We start from the raw sequence: 24,274 nt of genomic DNA on the forward strand, positions 1-24,274 counted from the left end.
TGTTCTATTGTGTTGATATATATATTTAAACTGAGATTGCAGGTGTTATTGTTTTCATTGTTTTTCTCTGTTACAGGGATATCTTGTCATAAATCCTTTTGGGTTTTCTAATCACAATCAGGTACAAACAAGCACAATCCTTTCTGGTTGTGATAAATGTGTTGTTGTTTTTTTTGTGCTTTTTTGTTAAATTATGTGTGCAAATAAAGTAAACTAACAGAATTAAATACAAAAATAATAAACGGAATAATGTAAGAATAAAATAGACACAAGGTAGACCCATAACTGGACAAATAATACAAAATAATCTGACGTCAGAATTATACATTTTTATTTGTTGGTTTGTTTAATGTTTTGCTTGCAGAGAACTTGCATCTCATTTTTTTTTCTTCAATGTTTTCTTGAGAAAAAAAAAAGATTATTCTTTACCCCATCATCCTCATCATTATTATTATTATTATTATTATTATTATTATTATTATTATTATTATTATTATTATTATTTGGGGGTGGTGCTTATATTGGCCCCTCCTCCGCCTCCTTGTTTTTCCCCGGAAACGGAAGTGCTCACTCAGGTAGAAGCAGCGTCGTCGGCTCGGTCGGTGGCTGCAGCCGTTACTTCTCCGACTCACAGCTGACGTTGGCCCGGGTCAGGCCCGTGCGGGTTGGGTTGGTTTTGGTGCGTTTACCTTCCTCCACTTGAAGAATAAAACATTATGGCGGCCGCGGATCCCCGGTCCTCGAGTGACGGCGGGCCGGCCAGCAGAGGAGGATTCCCGGCAGGGGAGAACAGCAACGACCGCGGCGGGCCGGGCGGTGGCGGCGGCGGCGGAGGCGGCGGGGATAGTGAACGGGAGCGGGACCGGGCCACCTTCGAGTGCAACATTTGTTTGGACACTGCCAGGGACGCTGTCATCAGTATGTGCGGCCACTTGTTCTGGTACGAGACGAGGCGGGGAGGAAAGGGGTTGTGGGTTTGGTGTTAGTGGAGGGGCTTGTTTTTGTCTGTGTGTGTGTGTGTGTGTGCGTGTGTGTGCGCGCAGCCCTCCGGACCGGACCGGACCGGAGTCTGGCTGTTGTGCGGCCTCCTGTCTCCTTTTCGCTTCTCAGTTTGTGTTCCGTTTGACGGCGGAGGTCCACGCCCCGCGACGCCCCGTCTATTTGAAATGGCTTCACGCATATCGCGGAGTGTTTGTGTGTGTTTTTTGTTGTTGTTGTTTTTTTTGTGTGATACACGGCTGAACTTCAGCCCTCAACGTGCATCCTATTTCCCCGCTGCGTCAAGCGCCAGTGCCAGCGGGTCCGGATCGCCATATTTGCATAACGCACACGTGATCGGTTGAGGAATTAAGTGACTCCTGCTGATCGTGTCACATGTTTTTGATGTGGGTCAGAGGTCACGCACCCTTGCTCCCTTCAAACCCTCCGTGACTCGTTGACTCCTGTTAAAACTGCCTGCTGATCATTGGCAGCTTCGTGTTCAAGCAGCTGCTGTCAAGGCCAGCTGAAATGGACATAAAAAAAAACAACAACAACACAAAACACTATGAGATACCCGCCTGTTAGATCCCCAAAACCTCCTGCTTTTCTCTGTTTTTACATCATTGTAAAAAAAAAAAAAAAAAAAAAAAATGAAGCTGTGAAATGTTCGGCTGCAGTTGAAAGTGTCTCATTCGTGGGTTGCGAAGTGTGGACGGATGGAAGAAGGGGGGACGGGGTTGAGATCGGTCCTGAGAGGCTTCATAATTAGTAGTAAAAAGTCCTATCGGAGTGTCTTCCACACCGGAGTGGTTGCAGGCCGCCGGTCAGCCCGAGGTCTGTGTGGGTGTTTTGACAACGGAGACGTGGGCGGATTTGTGTTTGGGGATTGCAGATGTTATCTCCTTCTTCACTGGCCAGGTGTGTGTGTGTGTGTGTGTGTGTGTGTGTGTGTGACAAGTGTTAAATTAGGACTGACAGTGAGGAAATCACAGCTTTAATGTGAACAGGCTGTTTGTGTTAATCATCTTTAATCTCCTGATTCATATTAAACTGATGAAGGTAACTCTGTGTGTGTGTGTGTGTGTGTGTGTGCGAGATACATCCGGCCTGCAAATCAACATCTCCCTTTTCTAGTAAGGATGAAAAATCGAAGCATAAAAGCGACCTTTTTTTTTTTTTCCTTTTTTTGTGGGCTTTACTGAACAACATTTAAAGATAAACACTTTAATCTCCAGCTGACTCCCATTTACAGCAGCGCACCTCAAACATAACTCTCTTTCCAAACATCAGGCATCAACCTGTTTTAACAGTCTGTGTCTCGTCCACAAGAAGGACGTTAACGTTGCTTCTTTTTTTTTTTTTTTTTTTTTTTTTTTGGACTAAACATCCAGCGGTGTTGCAAGGAAAGATGAAGAAACACCGGTCGTGCGAGTGTCGCGTCGGAGATGTTCGGAGCTGCAGCAGCTACTCGATTAATCACGTCGCCGAAACGCGAATCCGCAACGTCGAAGTCATTTATCGGGGGAAACTTATTCGACCGTCGTCTAGTTTCGGCCGTTTGTTATTTGTAAGGATGAGCCGCAAAAAAAAAAAAAAAAAAAGACCAAATACGTTGTTGTTGTTGTTGTTGTCGTCGTGAACCAGCAGGGGGCAGCAGTCCAGCTCCGGAGCCGACTCCCTTAAATTAAAAAGGAGGAAGAAATTTCCCGGTTCCTCGCTCCCGATTACACATCATTTGTAAACACAATTCGAGCCTCACCGTTCAAACAATGGAAACCATTTTAAGATACCGATACCAAAAAAAAAAAGTGCATCCAAAGAAAGTTTCATTGCCGTTCTGCAGGGGAACATACTTGTTGAATCACTACGTGCTTGCTCACAGTTTTCACCCTACGGACATAATGTTTGGTTTTAGTCCTTTTTTGATTAAAAAAAAAAAAAAATCAAATGTTAAAGTATAAACCGTATACTAAATAATACCACGAGAGATCGGTTCATTTATATTTTATTATATTATTTTATACCTTTTTTCCCCCCCCCTTCTTGGTAAAAACCTCATTTCTAAGGAAATGAGTGCAGGCGTGCCGTCAAAACGAGGATTTATTTCCTATCTGATCCTGGTGCTTTTCTGTCGAACCGACCTTCCAGTTGCTGCACGTCCACGCCGTCGAGGCTCCCGTGTTGTGCGCTGATGTAATCCGGTTGGCGCGTTGCCCGCGTCCTCCCTCCTCCTCCCCTCCTCCTCCACCCTCCTCCTCCCTCCTCCTCCTCCCTCCTCTCTGAAGCCCCCGCGGGGAAACAGCGGTGATGAAAACCACCAGCAAGGAGCGGAGGCGCCGGACGTCCTCTCACCTGCCGCGACTTTCTTTTCAAATTTCAACAGCTCCGCGAGCGCGGTCGCGTTTTAAAATTGTTTATTTAGGAAATGAAAAGAGTTTTAAGTTCTTTTTTTTTTTTTAAATCTCGGCCTCGGGAGAGATTTCAAGTTTGAGTTTCAAGGATCGTATCGATTTTTTTCTTTCTTCAGCAGGTTCCCCGTGAGCAGGTCGCATTTTGTAAGATGCGTCACTGACGCGCGCTCCGATTTTTCGTCGTTTGAGGAAGCCGTTCGGAGGGAGGGTTTGTATGAAGGAGACATTTGAATGTCGCCGTAACACTTTTGAGGTTAAGGAGCACCTGGCATCTTTACCCTCCCTCCCTCTTTCAATCACAACCTCAGGATCTCCTCCCGGCCCTTCACGCGTAGCTCGTGACTTCCCGGTGGAGCCCCGAACCCCGGGTTTGGAAACCACGTCGCGTAAATACGGGCGTCGTTCAAACGCCACCGAGGCCGGACTCCCGCCCGACGTACCGCGACGCGACTGCTTCCCCTCCACGCGTCCCGGGATTTTTTTTTTTTTTTTTTTTTTTTTTTTTTTAAAGGGACATTGCTGCTATATATATTATTATTATTATTATTTATTTTTTTAAATATACCTTTTTAGTTTTTCCTGTAGATTTGTTTGGTTTTCATTCGTAATGCCGCTGCAGCAGCTTTTACTCCCATCAGCAGATGCGGTGGTGGTTGCCGCTTCCGGAATGTGAAGATTTGATCGTTTTCTACATTTAATTAATTTGAAAAATGAATATATTTGATCTTTTTTTTTTTTTTTTTTTTTTTTTTTTTGGAGTCAGTCACACAAAACAAAAACACTTTAAGATGCCTCTTTGAGCTGTGGAAAATAAAAACAAAATAAAAAAAAACAGCCATTTACTTTATTTTCCAACCGACCGATGAAGAAAATAACTGTCAGGTTGTTTATGAAATATAACCACTCGTCGTGGCCTGAGCTAATCCTGCTGGTGCTTCCTCCCTTTGCTGTCGGTCTCAGCCGGTCCTCTTGACTCGTGTTTTTTTTGTTGTTGTTGTTTTTAATCAGAAATGTTCTCTGTTTGGTTTATTGTTGCTGGTAGTTAATTATTTATTGGTTCATTAGGAGTGCGCTGGAGATCAGCCTCGTTAACAAACATGCGAGAAGAGAGCAGAGATTTCCGGTTCTCCCTCACTCGCCTCTAAAAGTGCACAAAGTAGAGGGAAACGCTCGTTCTAAACTAACGCGTTTATTTTAAAGTCGCATGGAAAACAAAATGCAGTTTTACTGAAGAAGAACAATTAAGAACAATGTCACACACACACACACACACACCATACGATCGGTTATGACGTCACTGGTGAGATTTGACCGTCAAATCATCGTCGTCAACGGTATCGTGAATTTCTCCAAACCGAATTGAAGGAGCTCTGGTTGTAATTTGTAGAAATAGTCGCCGCCGCATCGCCGTCCCGTCTGCTGAGAGAGCCTCCCGAGCGTTTCGGGGCGGCGTCCCCGACCCCCGCGTCCCGCAGCCCCCGCGATGATGCGGCGGCGGGACGTCCCGGGCCGGCCAACGCGCTAACCGTTGGACGACAGACGGAGCCCAATTAATACTGACGACGGGGAGCGGGGACAAGTTTAATCGGCCGCCTCGTTGGGAACAGGTGTCGCTGGCTGGGAGGGAGATCCGCAGGTGACGAAGAGGGGGAGGAAAAAAAAGAAAAGAAAAATCAACCCGTTTGATTGCGCAAACAAGCTGATCTGATAAATATGTGTATGAACATGCTGACGCCCGGGATGTTGGCGTCGCTTTTATGGAAGCAAACGGCAGACATTTTGATAGAAAGGATGCAAGTTAATCTTTTTTTTTTTTGTTGTTGTTGTTGTTTCTCTCTCGTCTCTACAGCTGGCCCTGTCTTCATCAAGTGAGTATCTCTCCTCACACCCTCGCAGGTGTTCTCAATACTGTTTTTTTTGTTTGTTTATTTTTAATTTTTCACCTTAAGGTTGCCGTGTAACCGCACCAGTCAGTCGACTTAACGCAGCTTCAAGATGCTGACGTACTTCCTGCTTTTGTTTACCGCAGCTCTCTCCGCCCGTCACCAACCGAACCAGCGCAGAGCTTTACATTTTCTCAGCGCGCGGGAGGTTCGACTAGAAATTAAAAGTTATAATTACAAACAGTTTGTTTTTTTATTATTATTATTATTATTTTTTATTTTTTTAGTACACGCAGAGAGCCGCTTTGCTATGATTTGATACGAAGCGCGTTTCTCCGCCCCCCCGTGTTACCGACCGTGTTTGACGTGCTTTCCCAGTGGCTGGAGACGCGGCCCAGCCGGCAGCAGTGTCCCGTGTGCAAGGCGGGCATCAGCAGAGAGAAAGTCATCCCGCTGTACGGCAGAGGGAGCTCCAGCCAGGACGACCCCAGGTACGCCCCCCCCCCCCACCCTCCTCCCCCCTCCACCCCCCCCGGTCCTCCGCGCGGCCGTGTCGGCTTCGCGGCCGCCTCATGATCACCTCTTTCTGTCGTCGCTCAGGTTGAAAACTCCGCCGCGGCCTCCGGGACAGAGAACGGAGCCGGAGAGTCGAGGCGGGGTGAGTCGGGTTTCCTACTCGCGGCCTGTCGCCCTTGGGAAGTTTTTTTTTTTTATTTTTTTTTTTTATTTTGTTTTCAAAACCGTCACCGACGCCTCTCCGTCTCTGCTCCAGATGTTCCAGGGTTTCGGGGACACCGGCTTCCACATGTCTTTCGGCATCGGCGCTTTCCCCTTCGGCTTCTTCACCACAGTCTTCAACGCCAACGACCCCTTTCACAGAACGGGTAAAACGTGTGCTGTCATTTTAGGAGCGGGAACCCTGCAGTGTTTAAAAAAAAAATCAAATAAAAAAATCCATCACGGGCCAACTTGTTTTCACAGTTGCCACGGAGACAGAGTTCTGTATGGATTTTATTCATTTTAAAAATGAAGCGGATTCATCAAACGGGCTGTTTCGAAGACCGCGTCTGAGGACGGTTGTCCTTTCATGTAGACCACATTTAAACTGAATGGGTGAATACCGTTCCCAGGCTGAAAGTGCTTTATTGGCACAATTTAACGACAGAACCGCCTTTAGTGCGTCTTTTATTTTCCCCCAAACGGCCGATGTAAAGTGAGCAGATGTTCGCGGTCAGCTGGATTTAAACTCAAACTCGGTTCCACGTGTTCGTTTCCCCGGCCGTTCTCCATTTCCCCCCTCCTCAGGTTTCTGTGCATTTACGACGCGAGCTCACGAAGTCCTGGTGTCGGTGCGAATGTTTCACTCAAAGTTTGCCATTCGTGTTGACGTGTGAGCGGTCGTGCGGTCGTGTCACCTCTGAAATTGGCATCGCCCGAGTAGCCCACGGCAACGCGCTTTGACAACCCTGTTCTGAAGAGGTCAACGTCGAGTTTTAATACCCTCAATATGTATTTGATATTCTGTTCATTCATTTTTAAAAGTTGTATTTTAGTCTTTTATATTGCATAAAAGAAAGTAGCATTCCCCCGCCCGCCCCAGTAACCACCTCTGTCGTCCCTCTTCCCTGCCATTAGACCAGTACGCAGGCGATCACCAAGGCAACGGTAACCTCAACAACGGCAATAACAACTGGCAAGACTCCCTCTTCCTGTTCGTGGCCATCTTCTTCTTCTTCTGGCTGCTGAGCGTGTGACGTGACGGAGAGACGGACCGGGTGGCTCGACGGTCGGGAGGGAGGGAGCGGAAACAAACCACGCAAACTCCGACACACTTGCGACTTCACGTTACGTCACCCGACTTGGGGGGGGAGGGCGGAGCCTCGTGTTTGACCCCGAAACGAGAAAGGACGGGTTTTTCACCTCCCTCAGAAAAATCAGATCGCTTTAGGACCCCCCCCCCCCCCCCCTCACCCCCCCCACCCCCTCCAACTCATTCATTTTGTTTATGCAAGAAACGCTCACTGGAAAGAAGCACTGCGCAAAAGCGTAAATAAGTCCCATCAGCCCCTCCCTTCTCTGCACACACCTGTAGATATATGCGCATAGCAAAGTTTAAGGGTCTCACTGTTGGTGTTCATTGACAGTATTACGTTGTCAGGGTGAGCTGTGTAAAGAATAATTTTTTTTTTTTTGCTGTTGAACGTGACAGGAGTGGTGGGTGGAGGAATATTCTGGGAAGTGACTAATTCTGTTTTGTTTTTGTGTTGTTGTTGTTGTTGTTTTTTTTTTACATTTCTCTACTGGTTTATTCCCTAAACGGAGAGCGGGACGCCGGGAAATAGTAAGTGGGGTTAAAACAGGGGAGACATAGAGGGGTAGGAGATAACGTAGCTGCTGCCGTGGAAGTTCTTTCTTTCGCTGAACAGGCCAAAGAGTTAGTGGATCAGTCATGCAGGATTGTCGGGGGGGGGGGGAGGGGTGAAATTGAATAACGGTCCCGTTTGCAGATTCCTCGTGAAATTGTACCCCTAGAATTGGTGACGTGGACATGGCACAGTTGGATGCATTTTTATATACATTTGTCTTAACAAAAACTGCCATTGCACTGTGAAGTCAATTGCAGACGAGCTTGTCCTGAACGTCGGCGAGTGTGTGCCGGGGTCGGATCGCTTGCTGCTTCGGTCCCCGTGGTTCCTCTTGTGTCAGAAAGCTGGGAAAAAAAACAACCAAAAAACCCAATGCACCATTTAAAGGCCAATTTGGTACTTTTTTTTTTATTTTTATTTTTTTTTATGCCAACATATGAGCAACTTGAAAGAGTAAAAAAAAAAAAAAAAAAAAAAAAAATCTGACATCTACAGTCTTGTCACTATTATTAACGGAGACACGCTCCGCTACCAAAAGCTGGATAAGATTCTTATCGAGTGGAGAAAAACAAAAACAAAAAAATCCTTTAATGAGTCATGAAGCTGCAAACAGGATTGACGAGCAACAGTTTAATGAGCTGCTTCCACCCTCCACCCTCACCCCCTCCACCCGATTCTAGAGTATAAAGCACTTCTGTCGCAGTTGATTTGTTTTTTGTGTCTGAGCGAGTTTGTATACATTATATATTTGTATATATGAATATTGTAAATGCCGTTTTTACGTGTTTCTGACTGGACGACCAGCCACGCCGAGGGAAAGAGGACGAGACGCGAGTGTAGGTCCTCGAAGGTGCTTCTGTAAAGTGAACGATGATCTGGTTCCTGGTTTTCACAACAAAGTTTTCCTTTATTTAAAAAAAAAAAGAGAAAAACTACTTTTTTGCCCGAGTAAATAACTCCCGTGAAGTTCAAATATGTCAAAAGAGAAAAAAAAATAAAGGTTTTCCTTCCCTGCTACTGTGATTGAATACGAGGCCGAGTGCACATTACAGTTCCCCCTTTAATTTCATTATTAGCAAACTACAAGATCAAAGATCTTTTGGTTTTTAGATGATCTAGTTAAAAAAAATAAAAAAAAATTAATGGGACTAATATCAATGAAACTAGAGTTTTTCTTATTCCTCATGTTCTTCCTTGTCAAAATTTCAGAGCCCTGCATTACCCACAATGCAACTTGACAGGTCTAATTATCTCACTTTTTTTTATTTATTGTTTTTTCCATTTTTGAGCCCTTTAACCCAGCCAACACTGGCTAACGTGACTTCACGCAGCTCTGTGGCCCCGACAGGCCTTACCCCCCCCCACCCCACCCCCAGGTCACCAGGTCAGCCAACTTAGAATATAATGAATCAGGTCTTAACCACTTTTAACGTTGACGCCAGGGTCAGGAGTGAAACTCGAGGTCCTCCGCGGGATGGACGATGCGGCTGCCGGGACTCGTCATTGCTCCCACGCTCGTCCGTTGAAGCTACACTTTTGTTTAATGAGACATTGTGTGACACTAAAACAAGTGACGCGAGTCACGATTCTGGAGTCTTTGGACAAAACTAAACGTGGAGACATTGTGCGAAACCGAATGGTCTTGGAGATTAAAACTTGATTAAAACGCGCGTGTTGTTTTGTGTCGTCATTGTGTGGGTCTTCATTTTAGCAGAAGTAGGCGTTGGAGCTAAAATGGTGGATTAATCGATCGATAGACTAATTACTGGCAGCAATTTTCTTAAATCGAGTTCCTCAAATGTGACGCTTCGCTGTTTTTTTTTTCTTCTTTGTATCAAAGGAGTGTTAACTGAAAATGATGTTGAGCCGTTTGGATCTCGTCAAGAAAATATTGAACGTACTTTATAAATGATAATGAAAATGAATAGCCGTGTTAAATGATAAAAAGCTGAGGACAAACCAGACACGCCTCCCGTCCCGAGTTAGATCATTATTTTTTTATAAATCAAATGTCGACAAGTCAATATTATTAAATGTAGACTGATGTGGCAAATTTATTTAATAATTTTCAAAACAATCGTGTCATAAAAATGTATTTACAAAACAACCTTTTTACAAACAATATCTTAAAAAATATAAGTTGTGCAAGAACATTTTGTTGGAACAAAACAAATCTAACTGGCAAACGTTTAACGGGATTAACTGACTAAAATGTCTGCAGTTGAAATATTTACAAGTATTGCTCAAAGTAATGGAAAAAAATATCAATAGCCTAATTAGAAGTGATTGTAACAAATGAAGAAATATGTCTTGAGACCTCAGAACGTAAAATTTGAAGTCCGTCACGGTGTTCGTGTGGTTTCATGAACCGGGGGAGCCGGAGAGGAGAAAAGGTCTTCACTCCTTCCGTTTGCCCTTTTTTGGAATCTTGTTGGATTTGTTGAGGATCTTCATGAGGTTTTTGGACATAAAGTACGGCTTCTCCATGGATCCGTCATTACGCTCCAAGTCCTCCACTGTGAGAGGGACAGCCACAGAGTGACAGGTGAGGAAACAGACTGGCGTGTGTGTGTGTGTGTGTGTGTTTGTGTGTGTGTGTATGTGTGTTTCTGTGTGTGTGTGTGTGTGTGTGTGTGTGTTTCTGTGTGTGTGTGTGTGTGTGTGTGTGTGTTTCTGTGTGTGTGTGTGTGTGTGTGTTTCTGTGTGTGTGTTTCTGTGTGTGTATGTGTGTTTCTGTGTGTGTGTGTATGTGTGTTTCTGTGTGTGTGTGTGTGTGTGTGTGTGTGTATGTGTGTTTCTGTGTGTGTGTGTGTGTGTTTCTGTGTTTCTGTGTGTGTGTGTTTCTGTGTGTGTGTGTGTGTGTGTGTGTGTTTCTGTGTGTGTGTATGTGTGTTTCTGTGTGTGTGTGTGTGTGTGTGTGTGTGTATATGTGTGTTTCTGTGTGTGTGTGTATGTGTGTTTCTGTGTGTGTGTGTATGTGTGTTTCTGTGTGTGTGTGTGTGTGTGTTTGTGTGTGTGTGTGTGTGTGTGTGTGTCTGTGTGTCTGTGTGTGTGTGTGTGTGTGTGTGTGTGTGCGCGTGTTGCAATATCATTCCATTAAAAACGATTAAAAAGAAACGTTCAGCTTCCGAGTTTGAAATTGTCACGTTAAAGAACGTGTCACACGCTCAGGTGAGAACAAAGTGTTTATCGGTGAGGGTTCCACCGTTCATTTTAACCTTATTTTAGTCAGTGTTTCTATACGAGTACCACCTGCCGGGGAACAGGCTCCTACGAACACTCGGTGAACGTTTACTCACGGAAGCAGAGGAAGAGCGTGTCGACGCACATGTTGTACACGCTGAAGAATCCGTGAGCGATGAGGTAGCTGACGAACACCACCGTCTGCAACGCCGCACAGCCACAAAAACGGGACACGGTGTCACGGACGTACGGTTCCGCGGCAGGCAAACATCAAATCGGACGGCGGGCCGTTTGTAACTTACGATGATTGGCATCCAGTAGTAGTTGAGGGTTTCAGAGTGGAAGTTGCTGCCTCGTAGAAGAAATCGTCCCGAGAAGAAGAAGAAGGACAAAACGCCTGGGGGGGGGAAAAAAAAGACGGAGATTTCAAGTCTCCTGTATTTCCAGACGCTGTACTTTGCAGGAAAATGATTATTTGGGCTGCACTGTATGAAAAACACATTTTGGGAGGGGGGGGGGGTTGTTACAAACATGGACAACAAACAAACAAACAAACAAACAAATCTATAAATTGTTGTTTTGTGTTGTTGTTTTTTTTTTACCGACTCCTCCGACCACCAGGAGCTTCCCGAAGAACAGCAGCAGGTCGGTCACTTTATCGAGCACCACGACCCTGAGAGGACACGCAGCGGGTCAGAGCGGTATATTCACGTTAACGGGCAGCGTTCAAAACACGGACCCAGCGTCCTTCGGTCTGGGAAGAGGAACTTGAGCACAAACCTTAAGACGTTTCTCATCAGCAGCTTGAACGCGTTTTTGGCTGAGAGGCAGAAGTTTTTCCCATAAATGGCAATCTGACAAAAAAAAACAAAAACAAAAACAGAATCAACTTGTTTTTAGGAAAATAAAGTGACTTTCAAAATATGTGCGTCATTTTAAACATCGAGCGCAGTTTACTGATGCGACCGTAGGGTACGGGTCGGTAGGAAAAAAAAGTTGGATTTATTCTACGGCCGAGCGTGTTTTTACCTCGTGAAGACGGGGAGGAAAATATGAATTATTACAACAACAACAACAACAGCGAGAAATAAAGACAAAAGAGGTGTCAGAAGTACGATGTCGCGCTCACCATGATGTACGCGTTCCTGTTGAGGAACTTGAGAAACTTCTCCAGGCACCAGAAGCAGCACTTCATGCAGCGTATTATGAAACGCGCGACTGGATTCTGAGCAGCTGGAGACGAGAAGCCGAAGACAAGCGTCAGTATCCCTGATTTCCAACACATCTCGGGTATGAATTCATCCGCCGAGGCGTGCGGAGGGTAAATCTTTGTTGCCCGTGGAGCTACGCAGAGTCAACTTATTTATTTATTTTTTTTAAGCGCAAAGAAACAAAAGGTTTGCGACGACACGTCTTAACAGTTAATCCCGCGTCCCGTTTCCAGTCGTTTTCCTTTAACGGGAGAGTCGTGGAGTTTTATCGGCGCATTTGGAGGCGGCTGGTTTTCTTTGGAGAGCCGTAGTGCAGAAATGAGCAACATCAGCCTTACATTTCGTTTTGTGGTCGATGTACTCCAGGATAATCCTCACCACCTGAATCAGGGTCAGGATCAAAGCACCAAATGCCAATGAGCCCACATGGTACCTAAAAGTAAAAAAAAAAATAAAATAAAAAAAAAACATTAGGCTTCACTTGTTATGAGAATGTAACTTACAGAAGAGGAAATAATAAGATGTTGATTCTGCCACTCTTTTTGATACAGAACTGTAGAGATTTAATGGCGACAGATCATTCGGTCGCCACGCATTATTACATCATCTGTGTGCTCTGTAGATTGTTTTTACAAATAAAAAAAAAAACAACAACAATATCCCCGTGGTTTGTACAACACGGCCTTTGAAGCTACAGTTTGTATTGGTCGGGCTGCTGAGGTTCTGCCTCTTCAAAAACCGTTAGGTGTCGGTCTACGGCGCCCTCTGGGTGATGGAGTGGGAAAACTGCGGCCGGTCAGTAAAACGCTGTGAATTCATCTCTACTGGAAGGAACAAAGAATTTCTGACATTTAAATGTAGTTAGTTTGAATGCGTAAAACACCTACGATCCGTCCGACTGTCACAAGCAGCTTTGTGGCAAAATATCACTTCACTCCTCGCGCGTAGGTGATCAAAGCCGTGGCGATTTTCTGTGTTGACCTTCGGCGGCACATTCTGTAATCACGTCGTGAGGAGAGTGAGACGGTGGCGGTACGGAAATGGGCCTCCCCCCCCGCCCCCGGAACTTGCAGCCATTCACTGTTTTGAGTCTTTAAACACATTTATATCGCTGCAGGAATTAAACCCGACGTGACGGCAGCTCATTAACCAACCTCAGTGAGCGCATGAAGCCGCCAGCCACGGGGAACGCGGGGATATCTGCGGGTTTGTTGAAGGCCCAGTAGTAGGAGGCAAAGGCTCCCGCCAGCGTGCACTGTCCCAGGGCAATGACGAAGTTGGCGCACCAGAGAAAGGCCACCGCGTTGTAGATCTGCAGGTTGAAGAGGTTCCTCTGGAGGAGGCCGTCGTCGTTGTATTTGATGAAGATGCAGTTGGCCGACGGGCAGCTGGGGTATTCCGATGAGTTGAAGCTCTGGGAGGGGGGGAGGGGGGGGGTGAAAGGTGATCCCAACACGTCGCACAAACTACAATTCAGTTTTACGGTAGGGAACATTTTTACATCACGAAACTACAGGTGTGTCCCGACGGCTGGCGGCCAAATTACTCCGACTGCTTAAACCTGAGGGGAAAATGTAAAAAAAAAAAAAAAAAAAAAAAAAAAAAAGGTTTTCCTGTACGCCACATGTTTATCCAGAATTGTCTCGCACTCACCCGAGGGTCACAGGACACCGAGCCGTTGATGCTGCTGCAGCCCCCCGTGGACTGTAGAGCCACCACTTTGTAGATCGGCACTCCCGAAGTAGCCAAATATCTGCACACGTTAGTTAAAGGGAAGAACTGATGTTCGGGAGTGTAGAGGTCACTAAATGTGTTAATACCAGTTATAAACACACACACACACACGCGCGCACACACACGCACACATCGAATTTGAAGGATACAGCGCAGTGATGGCCCAGTAAGCGACACACACCAGCAGGAGAACAAAGGTGACCATGGGGTACAATATAGCGGACATCATGTGACTGATTGCTCTGCGGAACATGAACACGCACACCATGAGGTCATGGCAAAGTCGCATGACATCGCCACAGTTACAGATACAAACCAACTCCAAGACACACCGATCCCAACAAAACAGTTTAAGACACGAGTGTTGTTAGCTCTTCACATAACGAAGGGATGAAACCCATTCCCTTCCAGATGAAGAGCATCTCCAATTAAACAGGCGTATGTTAACATTAAGTGAATGCGAAGTGAGTCGGTCCTGTGGATTGGGTTTTAGTGTCCGCCACAACTCACTTGCTGGACTCCTGGATGAGGGCGATGGCGATGAGGATTCTGGTCCGCAGGAAGATGAGGGTCAAAATAAGGATCGCCTCGATCACAGATATGATTATCACTGACGAGCAGGAGGAGAAATGTGTGACAAGAAAGAAAACAAGGCTGCACCGTCATCACACAGAACCACTGCAGACCGTCCTCGCACTGCATGTGCCGTCTATCTCAGCCCTGTGGAAACACACTCTATCCCATACAGTATTAACTACTGCGCTCCATTATTAAGCTTTTCAGATAAAGCCTTATTTTTCTTGTTTTATTTCAATGTTTTTCTTGTTCTTTTTTTTCGTCTCTCCTCTCTCTTTTCTGTCAACTGAAAAAAAAAAAATAAACAAAAAATACAGAATAAATCAATAACAAGCAACAACAGCTGCTACCTAAGCGTAATGTCCACATGTGAAAAGAAACACATTGAATGGGGCGATGAGCCAAAAGCCCCGAAATCGAGGCGATCCGTTACTGGAGGCGTTTTACAATGTCATTAATCCAGCGGTGTTGTAAACATGTCTTGTGACTCTTGCGTGCATGCATACAAACAATTGTTTTATTGTGTTATTGTTAGATATTGATGTTTCAACACACACGCCATTTGACAATGATGTGCTACTTCTTTCCCTTATACTTATATTTGAATCCAGCACCCGAACTAACGAGGTGAACGATGTGCACACAGCCACCACTGTATCTCTCCAAAAACGCTACTAAGCCTTTGGGTAAACCGCAAGAACGATACGGGGGAAAAACAAATCTTTGATGATGGGCAAAACGGCAGTTGGCGAGGTCGAACGAGATGGAAAGCCCTTTGATGCGACTCACAGAAAGCCAGCCAGGTTTCTTGGACTTGCAGGTAAGTATTGAAGTTCGTGGTGAAACCGATATCGGTGATGCTGGCAGAGGTCCGTTTGTAGTTGTCGTACTCCCAGTAGCAGTGCCAGATACCTGCAGGGGAAAAGGAGCAATTCATCTGAAGACATTCCGACAACCCGGGAGGCAACCAGGAACACATGTCCTAGTCCCGCAACAGTATCCGTCTTAAAAAAAAAAACATCCGGGGTGAAGTGTTTACCGTACGCCCCGGCAGCCAGGAGGCCAACGATGAGCACCCACACCATGACCGGAGCAGTGAACCTCAACAGCAGCAGGAACAGCATACTGACCACCATGGCGATGACCAGAGCACTGAGACAGGAGAGGAAGGGACAAGTTACAAGTCTACAAAGAGATCATGACATATTCTATTAACATCCGAGACATACGAGACCTAAAATGATCAAGTACTGTAAAATAAAATGTGCACGAGTACTCGGAGTACTTTATCCATTATAACAGCTCTGTTCAAAATTGTACTTTTACGAAGATTTTACAATGAGCTTCGGTTTATTATTGACATCGTGAGACGGATTCGAACTGCACATTTATTATGAGATCATAGCGGGCGGTGTATTAGACTGCATCGTACTGAAGTGTTTCTCATATTTTGACACACGACAACGTCAACACAAAGCGAAAATGTACGAGCTTTGTGAAAGCAGAATTCGTGACCTTATTTGATACAATTCAGTTCTGCATTACACAATAAAATCTGACAACAAACACCCGTGATTAAATTCTACTCTTAAAAAAAAAAAAAAAAAAAAAAAAAAAAAAAAACCTCAGAGTAATGTCTATCTGTGTGTCAGCAGGGGGCGCTGTGCAAGTGCGGCTCAGCTCGCCAACTCACACGAGGATCCACGGCCATGACGACGCAAAGTCCTCAAAGATTCGGATGCCGAGCTCCCTGGCGTTGAAGCCTTTCACGATGTCGCTAATGAACACAAGAGCAAGGACAAGCCGTGTTGTTGGCACGTCTCCTTTTAAAACAGCCGGAGTGAAAATCAAAAGGGTCAAACAGCACAAGGAAAACAAAAAAAAACCTACAGACACGTTTATAAAACAAACAAAATGCAAGCACGTGTCAAAACGACGGCTTTCAGGAAGATGACCGTCACACAGCTTAACTGCTTTATTTTCCACCTGCGAGTTCCTCTCCGCTGCGCCTCCGAGACACAATTAAAGCAGGGCATGCTAAGGAAATAAGAGGCGACCCCGGCGGACCAGCAGAGACAGACAAGAGACCGTAAGACACGGACACGTTATGCCCCCAGTGCTGCGAGTCCCCCAGAGAGCGTTTCAAAAACGGCAACAAGAGCGACCACAACCAGCTGCTACGCTACGGAGCAACACAAAGAACTAAGAGTCACCGACCTTGTCCTGGTGATGAGGAGGAGATAGAGACAGGGTTATTAGTACGTGAAAGGGGGGGGGGGGGGGATGGAGGAAGGGGGACGTTATTCCATACGTGCGGTTGAATTTAAGAGTCGTTTTTGTTTTCAGCTCAACACGATGATGAGGTCAGGAAACGGCCTCTCACCCGGTGCCGTTCTTGATGAGGCCGACGGTGTCGTTGAGTGAGGGGGGTAAGCCTGGGACGTTGGAAAACAACGGAGGGATCCTTCCCAGGGCTGTGAAATCAGGCAAACATCTCCCCAGCACTAACAGAAACAGAGAAAATGAAGCATATTCAATTGGGACTTGAAGCACATAAATACACGCGTGTTACGTCTCTATCTGCGGGTGCATGTAGGTGTTGCTACTGCTCTTCATTTGTTTCTTAAGCAGCGTACTGAAACCGAAGACAAAGAATAAGAGACACCGTGTTGTTGTTGTTTTTTTTCTGGACTCTGCTCGTGTTGCGGAAAAAAATGATTTCTGTGGCAATGATCTCCGAGGAAAAGTGTGAACCCAAAGAATGAGAAAAGATGTTTCGCAGGCGACACCGTTTGGCTCTACGGGAAGTGAAGTGCAAACAAATACACGAAGCGGCGCCAAAGCGAACGAAACGGAGCTCTGAGAGATCGTTGCTGCAAAGACACACAAATATCAAATAAGCAGCGGCAGTCCTAATAAATCATCAGATCAACAGATAAAACGAACGAGGCACGGTCGATACGTTTACTCACCGGAGGTCGTGGGAATGGTGAAGAAAGGGCACAGGTCCTTTTCCACAATTTCCTTAATAGTCTAAAAAAAACAAAAAAAAACAAGTTCGTTGGTTGGTTTAAAAATAAACATGAATTGCCGACATAACACATTTCAATGCAGACCAACTTCTGCCAGTTGCGTCAACACATTTGTTTACTTTACCAAAAGAGATCAAAACAACTGCAGCTTACGAGAGGCGTGTTGTCCAGGTCGATAGACGGCACGCACAGCTCTCGTTTGAAAACGTCCTTTGCCTTTACATTTGGCAAATAATCCTTAGCTTCCACTCCCCAGAAAAAAGAGGGACATTGTTTGACACACACCTACGGGTGATGGAAAAAAAAAAAAAAGACCATTTATTTCTGGGACACTGGAAGAGTGCAGTAAATACCACAGTACAATTAGAAACCCCCATAATCCAGCAGCTTTCTCTACCTGTGTGGTTGGACACTGAAAGCCATTAAGACTCGCTGCCATGACATTAACAGACGTGGAACATTTGACAATGTCGAAGTAGAACAAGTGGGGCCGGCCTCTGAGAGGGAAACAAAGTCGGACAGTTACTTTGATTTGGTGTTACATCATTAAATGTCGACACATTTTGTATGTTGAAATATAATGAAAAAGACAAAAACCGAGATGAAATTACTTATTTGCTTCAGTGCCGCAGAACCATCCGGTTGAATTTCTCGGATAAAGAACATGTCTGGGATCTCCGTAGAGCCAAGCTGATGGAGGAAAAACAAACACGCACTCAAACAGAGGAAGAAAAGAATAAAAACTTTTTTTTTTTTTTTTTTAAAAAGCCAAAGACGTGAAAGATGAGGAAAGCTAGCCACGCTCCGTTAAGTTCATCGAATCGCAATCGATGTCTGGCGGCGCTACTGCACAATTATGTGTGATGCCATGTTGCTATATGTCTGGAAGAGATGTTTAAAAAAAAAAGAGTGATTCTGGTGTTACAGCAGATTCTGAAACCCATCGGATGCAAACGGATGAAGAAGCTGATTAACACACTTCACGCGTATGTTAACAAAAAAAAACTTGAACAGACTTAATATCAAGACCGAGTTACAAAGTACCGTTCATGTTATCACCTGTCAAAATGAAACATTTTATGGGGGAAAAAAAAAAAGTGTTACGACGAAAATTTCTATTCGGGTCAAAGACTTTGCCGTCGTAGCGTTGCAGAGAATTGACGGGATAGAAGTTTGATTATTTTCCTGTCTGGCGCCCAACTATTATTCTGATTACTCTGGGGATAAAACTACAGAACCAGCAATTCACAAATTATTTCAGACCATCCACAAGAGGGCACAACAGGATGTACTTTCATGTTCTGATGACACCTCTCTTGTCCTGTAAAAGTTTGGTTCAAATGCACTTATGTTAAGTTGCTGAAGACAAAAGCGTCTAATAACAGTAATTCAAAATGTAATGTAATGGTACGCAACTACTTGATGGGTTTTGCCTTAGCTACACACACAAACACGAAAAAGCTGGTGAATTCCTTAAGGACTACCACTGCTTCTCATGTATTTAGTAACCAAACACTGTATTAACGGTGACTATCTCCAGTCTGTGATAATGTGCAAGCAGTAGCCACAAAATGTATCCACGACAAATCCACCGTGGCCAACCAGTGGTTTTGAATTATCCTCCCTGGAGGAAGCAGCTGATTATTGGGTGCCGACACACGTGCGGCGACGGCACAACCTGTCTGCCCTGTTGACTCTAGACAAGATAAGTTTGATGAGGGCAATAAAGCGCGACGGCTGGATGTTCATTGGGAAAATCAGCTGATCATTGTTTGACATTTCATTTGTTGTTACTGTGTAAGCCAAAGTTCCAGGAAGTCACTGCTTCACGGAGAAAAAAAACAAAAAAAAAACACTCCCAACACACATCTACCAGTAAAACCACAAACCACAAGGCAAGAAATGTTAATTGGAGAGTTTTAAAGTGCAGCCGCTTTCTCCCCGTTCTCAGATACGATGCGAAGCTACGCCAACCCTGCTGCATAATGCCTGATTACGATGAGGTCGATTGTTGGTGTTATAAGGTTTTCTCTCACCTAAAAGTCCAACCACTATGTAGCCGAGGATGACGGCCAAAAACAGAACACAGCAGAAGATGTCAGTGCAGCCTCTGTGGGAAGGGGGGGGGGGGGAGGAGAGACGGCAACAGGTGAAGGTGAACAGGTAGATCATTAAACTTTGCCTTGGTGGTGATAAATGTGATTCCATCAGTCAACAGAAACGAACACAAAAACCCACACAAGGCTTCAGACACTCTACAGCCGGACAGAGGATTTGGGTGTTAAAGTAGACTTTTTAGCGCCCGGGGGGGGTGGGGGGGTGTGATTAAGTAGAAAGAAGATTCACCTATTATCAATGGGTCCTTTGAAGGTCGAGTCGAACTGAGCAGGTTCTCCTGGGGAAAGAAAACACAGTCGTGTGCAATGAGTCAGCGACTTCCTTGTTTTCCTGAAATTGGTAAAGTCCATGCAAAACAGACCTTTTTAAGGAAAGGCACATTCAAACATGGGTAATTTTAATTTTAAGGGCTACAGTGATGGGATTATATTTCGCTAGTTGTTAAATTAGTTATTATAATGACGTGTACGTGTCCCTATTAAAACAGGGTGTTGTTGCTTTTTAAGCAATAAGGTGACGTCCCATCTCCTCTTTGTATAGTTAATGAATTACATCATGATGGGATGAGAATGAGACTCTTTCTTGCATTTTATGGTTTGATTGCGTACATGGTGGTAATATAATCACGATAAAAGAGGGGAATGTGCAAGGAAGAAATGTCTTATTGTTGTTTCCTGGAACAGACTGCCAACAAAAAGAAACAATGAGTACGGCGGGTGCAGTTTATCTCGCACAACAAGCTGCCTGCCAGACTAAATAGAGCGTCGTGGCTCATGTTAGCCGTTCTATGTGCAATCACTGTCGAGAGAGTATCGGGAAAAGGATCCGAGTTAAGGCACAGCACTGATACGAGCAGCTCCGGGGTATTTGAATAGAATTTGAATTCCAAGTAGGGTTTTCAGAGACGAAAGAGTCACAAACAATCCATGGTCTTAAGGGTGACAATGCGAGTCGGTAAACTTGTTTGAAGAGATCCAAACTGAAAACATTCCCATCATGCAAGTCAGATCTGGGAAACTCGACTACCCTTCTGCTGCATTATCCCGTCGGGCAGGAATAACCTGATCGGACAAGCCGTCCTTTTAGGACTTTGCAACCCGTATCTGATTCTCATTCCCAAGATGATGCACTTTTTTTTCTTCTTCTTCTTCTTTCATACAATTAATTGCTGTAAGAGGTTGTGAGAGAAGCCTGACGCAACGATGTAATAAAAAAAACGTGCAGGTTTTCCTTTGGTGTTTTTTTTTCTATTCCATGCGATGCATGCAAATACAAAGCAGGAGTGCTAATTTGATTGTTACAAACAGATGGACATTTTCGCCAGGCAGCTCACAAACGACATCACTTCTTACTGCAGAGACACCAACATTATTGCCACTGGGCGTTATTTGAATGGGCGTGAATCGAAACTGCGTCAACACTGCAGGCAGACACTCGGGTCAGGTTTTCCGAATAGGATGCAAATATTAAAACAGGATGCATTATTCATTTGGTTCTGAGACTGGTACAAGCAACAGACGTGACGATGTGGTGAAGAGAAGTAAACATACAGCCACACAGATTAGAGCAGAATTAAATGTTCAACATGTGAACGTACACGAAAAGAGTTTTCCTCTCAATGGTGTAGTATGATATAGTAATATTTCATGTGGGTCACACGTGAATAACAGGTGTGTGAACGTCGAAAGAAATTTTGTGAACGCTGACGAAAAACAAAGGCACCTTTTCATTTGGCCTCGAGATGCCATGAGTGTCAGATTTCAGCTCTGCTCGGAAACTGTTGTGAGTTTTAGATTAAATCCCAACACGGAAAATGGCTCACTGTGACTGTACGACACATTTAATAGACTTTTCAGCTTTTATGCTATCGTAAAAAAAATAAATAAATACTGCAGGAAGACTTTAAAGCTTTGAACCTTGTACTCCGGACAGGCAAGCTGCAGGACGTTTTTAGGGCCCGAGCACTTAAAGGCTCATCACCCGACCTCGGCTTGATAGGAGTGATGCAGAAGAGGGAACGGGTGACTAATTTTAGATTCCTCTAACAAGTTGAGCAATGCAACCAATAATGCTTTAGACAGTTCTCAAGTGAAGACCGTTACTAAAGAAACAGGTCGCTTGACTGAAAGGATAAGACATTTTAATATATGTCGTACAAACTGTGTTTGGGAAAACCTCACCGCTGTCTGTAAAAAAACAAAACAACAAAAAAAAAAACTGCAGTATACACGGGATTGTCCTGTAAGAGAACAAAATCGGTCTAAAAAGTAGTGACAAATACAAAGGGAAGGGGCTTATCTATCGCCGCAACTGTTATGTGACACCTAAATAACTTCACAGTTAAACATTTCAACTGTTATGACGATTATTAGATGTCTTCAAACAAGAAAACATGGAAAGTAGGAGTGCAACAAAATATGATTTACCATATCAACTGATTGAACATTTCAATTAATATATATATATATATTTTTTTTTAGATGTGTGACAAACACAATAGACACATCTTCTTAAAATAATCCATCCGTGGTTCTCTTGCTATACAACTACATTAACTGACTTGAATTTTAAAATCAGTCCCACTATTGCCTCGAGGAACTTTAACAAGTTTTCTGGTCAATGATTTGCAGCAAGTCACTTATTTCCCAAAACTAAGTGTCTGCACTTTCTTAACAGAAAATAACTGCTGCAAACGAGGGGGAAAAAAAAAATTACCCAATGTTAATTAATGTGTGACAAGAAGCTGTCTGAAATCTGTTTTATTTGCAATATACAGGAAGGTCCATCACCACTAAAAATGATTTCTACTTCCTCATGAATGCTAACAAACTGCAGAGAACGACTACATTTACATGTTAATGCACTCAGGAGGAACAGTAATTCACATACAAAGGCTTTTTAGAGAACAGAGGTTCAGTTGTTAAGGGTTTACTTCATTTTACTGACGTGTCATCTCTGACACCTCGGTCACATTATTCAGTTGGCCTATTCTTTGGTGTTTTCATAAGATATTTGAAGAGACATGAAATCCAATTTGGTATTTACCTCCAGGGAGGGTTCGTTTACTGTTGTCTTACTAAACCTCCCAGACTGTCAACAGACTTGAGACTACATCAGTTCATCAGATGCCACTGAGAGTAAACGGGGATGCGGGTAGCAGAGAAGACTAAAAATCAACATGACACTGACAAGTGTGAGATGTTTCAGCCTCGGCAGCAACAGTCATCACAGGCTTGATCGTTTTAAGATTTTACATACTCCAATTTGATTCTTTTGGGGCTTCAGGGATGATATTAGAGTTGGTTAGTGAATCAACAAAGAATGAATCGGAAACTATGAAAACATATTAATTTCAACCACAAATAAATGAGGACTCTCAACTGATTTTGAGAGCCTGAAAATAGGTACAATTGATTATGGCTGCAACGATAAGATATTATTTGATTAAAGAAAATGAATCTGCAAAAATCTAAATAACCTATTCCACACACATTCAGCTTTGCAATTCTACGTTGTTTTTTTTTTTAAAGTCTTTAGTTTAAGCTGAATATTTGTGAGCTGCAGGCCTGAAATCAATGGCTAAAAAAACCCCACAGCAAAGCAGTGTTACACTTGATGATAAGAAAATGCTGATTGAAAGTAGTAGTTTCCACTATGTCAAATGAACCAGTGTGTACTAGTGACCCCTGATGACTGATCATGGCCTTAGTTTTGAAAATCAGATGAACCTTTAAACCAAAAACTGATTTTTTTGTTTTCCCCCTCCTCACATAAGGCTTATATGAAGGATTTTTTTCTTTTTATAGACTCAAAGTAATCAATATTTTCCATTCAAAAATAGAATTTCTTATCTCATTTTAAAATACTTTCTTTTCATATTTACATTTGTAGCCAAATGTAGGTCAAATGTCGGACGTGTTTTTGCCTTATCTATAATAAAACTGTGACATCATTTACTATTTAAGTTGTTAGTAGGTAGGTAGGTAGGTATATACTTTATTAATCCCCGAGGGGACATTTTTTAGATAATAGTATAACAATAAATAGTAGATAATAGATAATAGTAGAACAATAAACGTGATTAAAAACCATGGCACGCCTACTAAATCACTGTCAGAAGCACACAATTGGCTTTAAGTTTAAGTTCAGCCACTAACTACAATAAGCAAGTTAGGTAGCTCATTCAAATATAAAAACGAACTAATGTGATGTAAATACTGCCAATTTAAATGAGAAGACTAGTAGCTACCTGCAGAGTTTAACAGGCTATTATCTTGCAAAAACAAATGCTAACGCTAACCTAAATACCAGCCAAGTCAGAAGAAAGCGTTAATCAAGAAAATAATTTGATTAAAAAAAAAAAAAAAAAACAAAGTTACAAATTAGTCTTCATCCCAAACATCAGCAAGACACCGCCATTAAATCTGATTTACCAAAATTCGTTCACCCTAAAGCAAGTTAAATTACGTTGTTTTGTTGTTGTTGTTGTTATCAATCGTTGGATATTTTATAACTTTAACCGGCCTAAAGTTGGTCCTGTGAACATACTAACGGCCGAGGTCAACTCACCATACTTGGAGTCCGGATTTTCCTCTTCTTTCTTTTTACCCATTATTCTGCCTCCGACTCCACCTGCTCCTCTCTGACTGCAAAACAACAAAACAACTTCCTCTGCTCAAAGTAATGTTAAAACACAGCTAAAAAAAAAACCACCATTAAAACGAGCTCAACCGCTTCTCAGTGGACATGGCAACCAAGTGACGAAATATTTTATTCTTC

The 24,274-nt window shown here is 43.8% G+C and overlaps 2 protein-coding genes across 3 annotated transcripts; one reads left to right on the plus strand and one right to left on the minus strand.

Annotated features, from left to right (window-relative positions):
- The first annotated feature begins 566 nt into the window (after nucleotides 1-566).
- rnf5 (ring finger protein 5) lies at nucleotides 567-9,331 on the plus strand. 2 transcript variants are annotated; one of them, XM_069176852.1, is made up of 6 exons: nucleotides 567-940; nucleotides 5,242-5,260; nucleotides 5,654-5,766; nucleotides 5,876-5,933; nucleotides 6,048-6,159; nucleotides 6,911-9,331. In XM_069176852.1, exons 1-6 carry the CDS (start codon nucleotides 717-719, stop codon nucleotides 7,027-7,029), a joined length of 645 nt encoding a protein of 214 aa, XP_069032953.1. In that variant the 5' UTR covers nucleotides 567-716; the 3' UTR covers nucleotides 7,030-9,331. The 2 variants fall into 2 exon arrangements, with proteins under 2 accessions (XP_069032953.1, XP_069032954.1); XM_069176853.1 differs by lacking the exon at nucleotides 6,048-6,159.
- A 336-nt stretch (nucleotides 9,332-9,667) lies between these two features.
- Nucleotides 9,668-24,261, minus strand: slc44a4 (solute carrier family 44 member 4). The gene is made up of 22 exons (XM_069176850.1): nucleotides 24,065-24,261; nucleotides 19,724-19,772; nucleotides 19,414-19,487; nucleotides 17,989-18,067; nucleotides 17,775-17,874; nucleotides 17,531-17,662; nucleotides 17,318-17,378; nucleotides 16,729-16,849; nucleotides 16,039-16,122; nucleotides 15,385-15,497; nucleotides 15,135-15,257; nucleotides 14,280-14,379; nucleotides 13,919-14,011; nucleotides 13,689-13,788; nucleotides 13,190-13,449; nucleotides 12,374-12,468; nucleotides 11,954-12,057; nucleotides 11,605-11,678; nucleotides 11,427-11,497; nucleotides 11,127-11,221; nucleotides 10,941-11,025; nucleotides 9,668-10,157 (listed from the first exon to the last, which is right to left on the minus strand). The coding sequence occupies exons 1-22, from the start codon at nucleotides 24,105-24,107 to the stop codon at nucleotides 10,039-10,041; spliced, it is 2,175 nt and encodes a 724-aa protein (XP_069032951.1). The 5' UTR covers nucleotides 24,108-24,261; the 3' UTR covers nucleotides 9,668-10,038.
- Nucleotides 24,262-24,274: the final 13 nt, after the last annotated feature.

This window comes from Embiotoca jacksoni, unplaced genomic scaffold (genome assembly GCF_022577435.1).
Source record: "Embiotoca jacksoni isolate LCO1_2020_lvr unplaced genomic scaffold, fEmbJac1.0.p SCAF_7, whole genome shotgun sequence".
In the NCBI taxonomy this organism is placed as follows: domain Eukaryota; kingdom Metazoa; phylum Chordata; class Actinopteri; family Embiotocidae; genus Embiotoca; species Embiotoca jacksoni.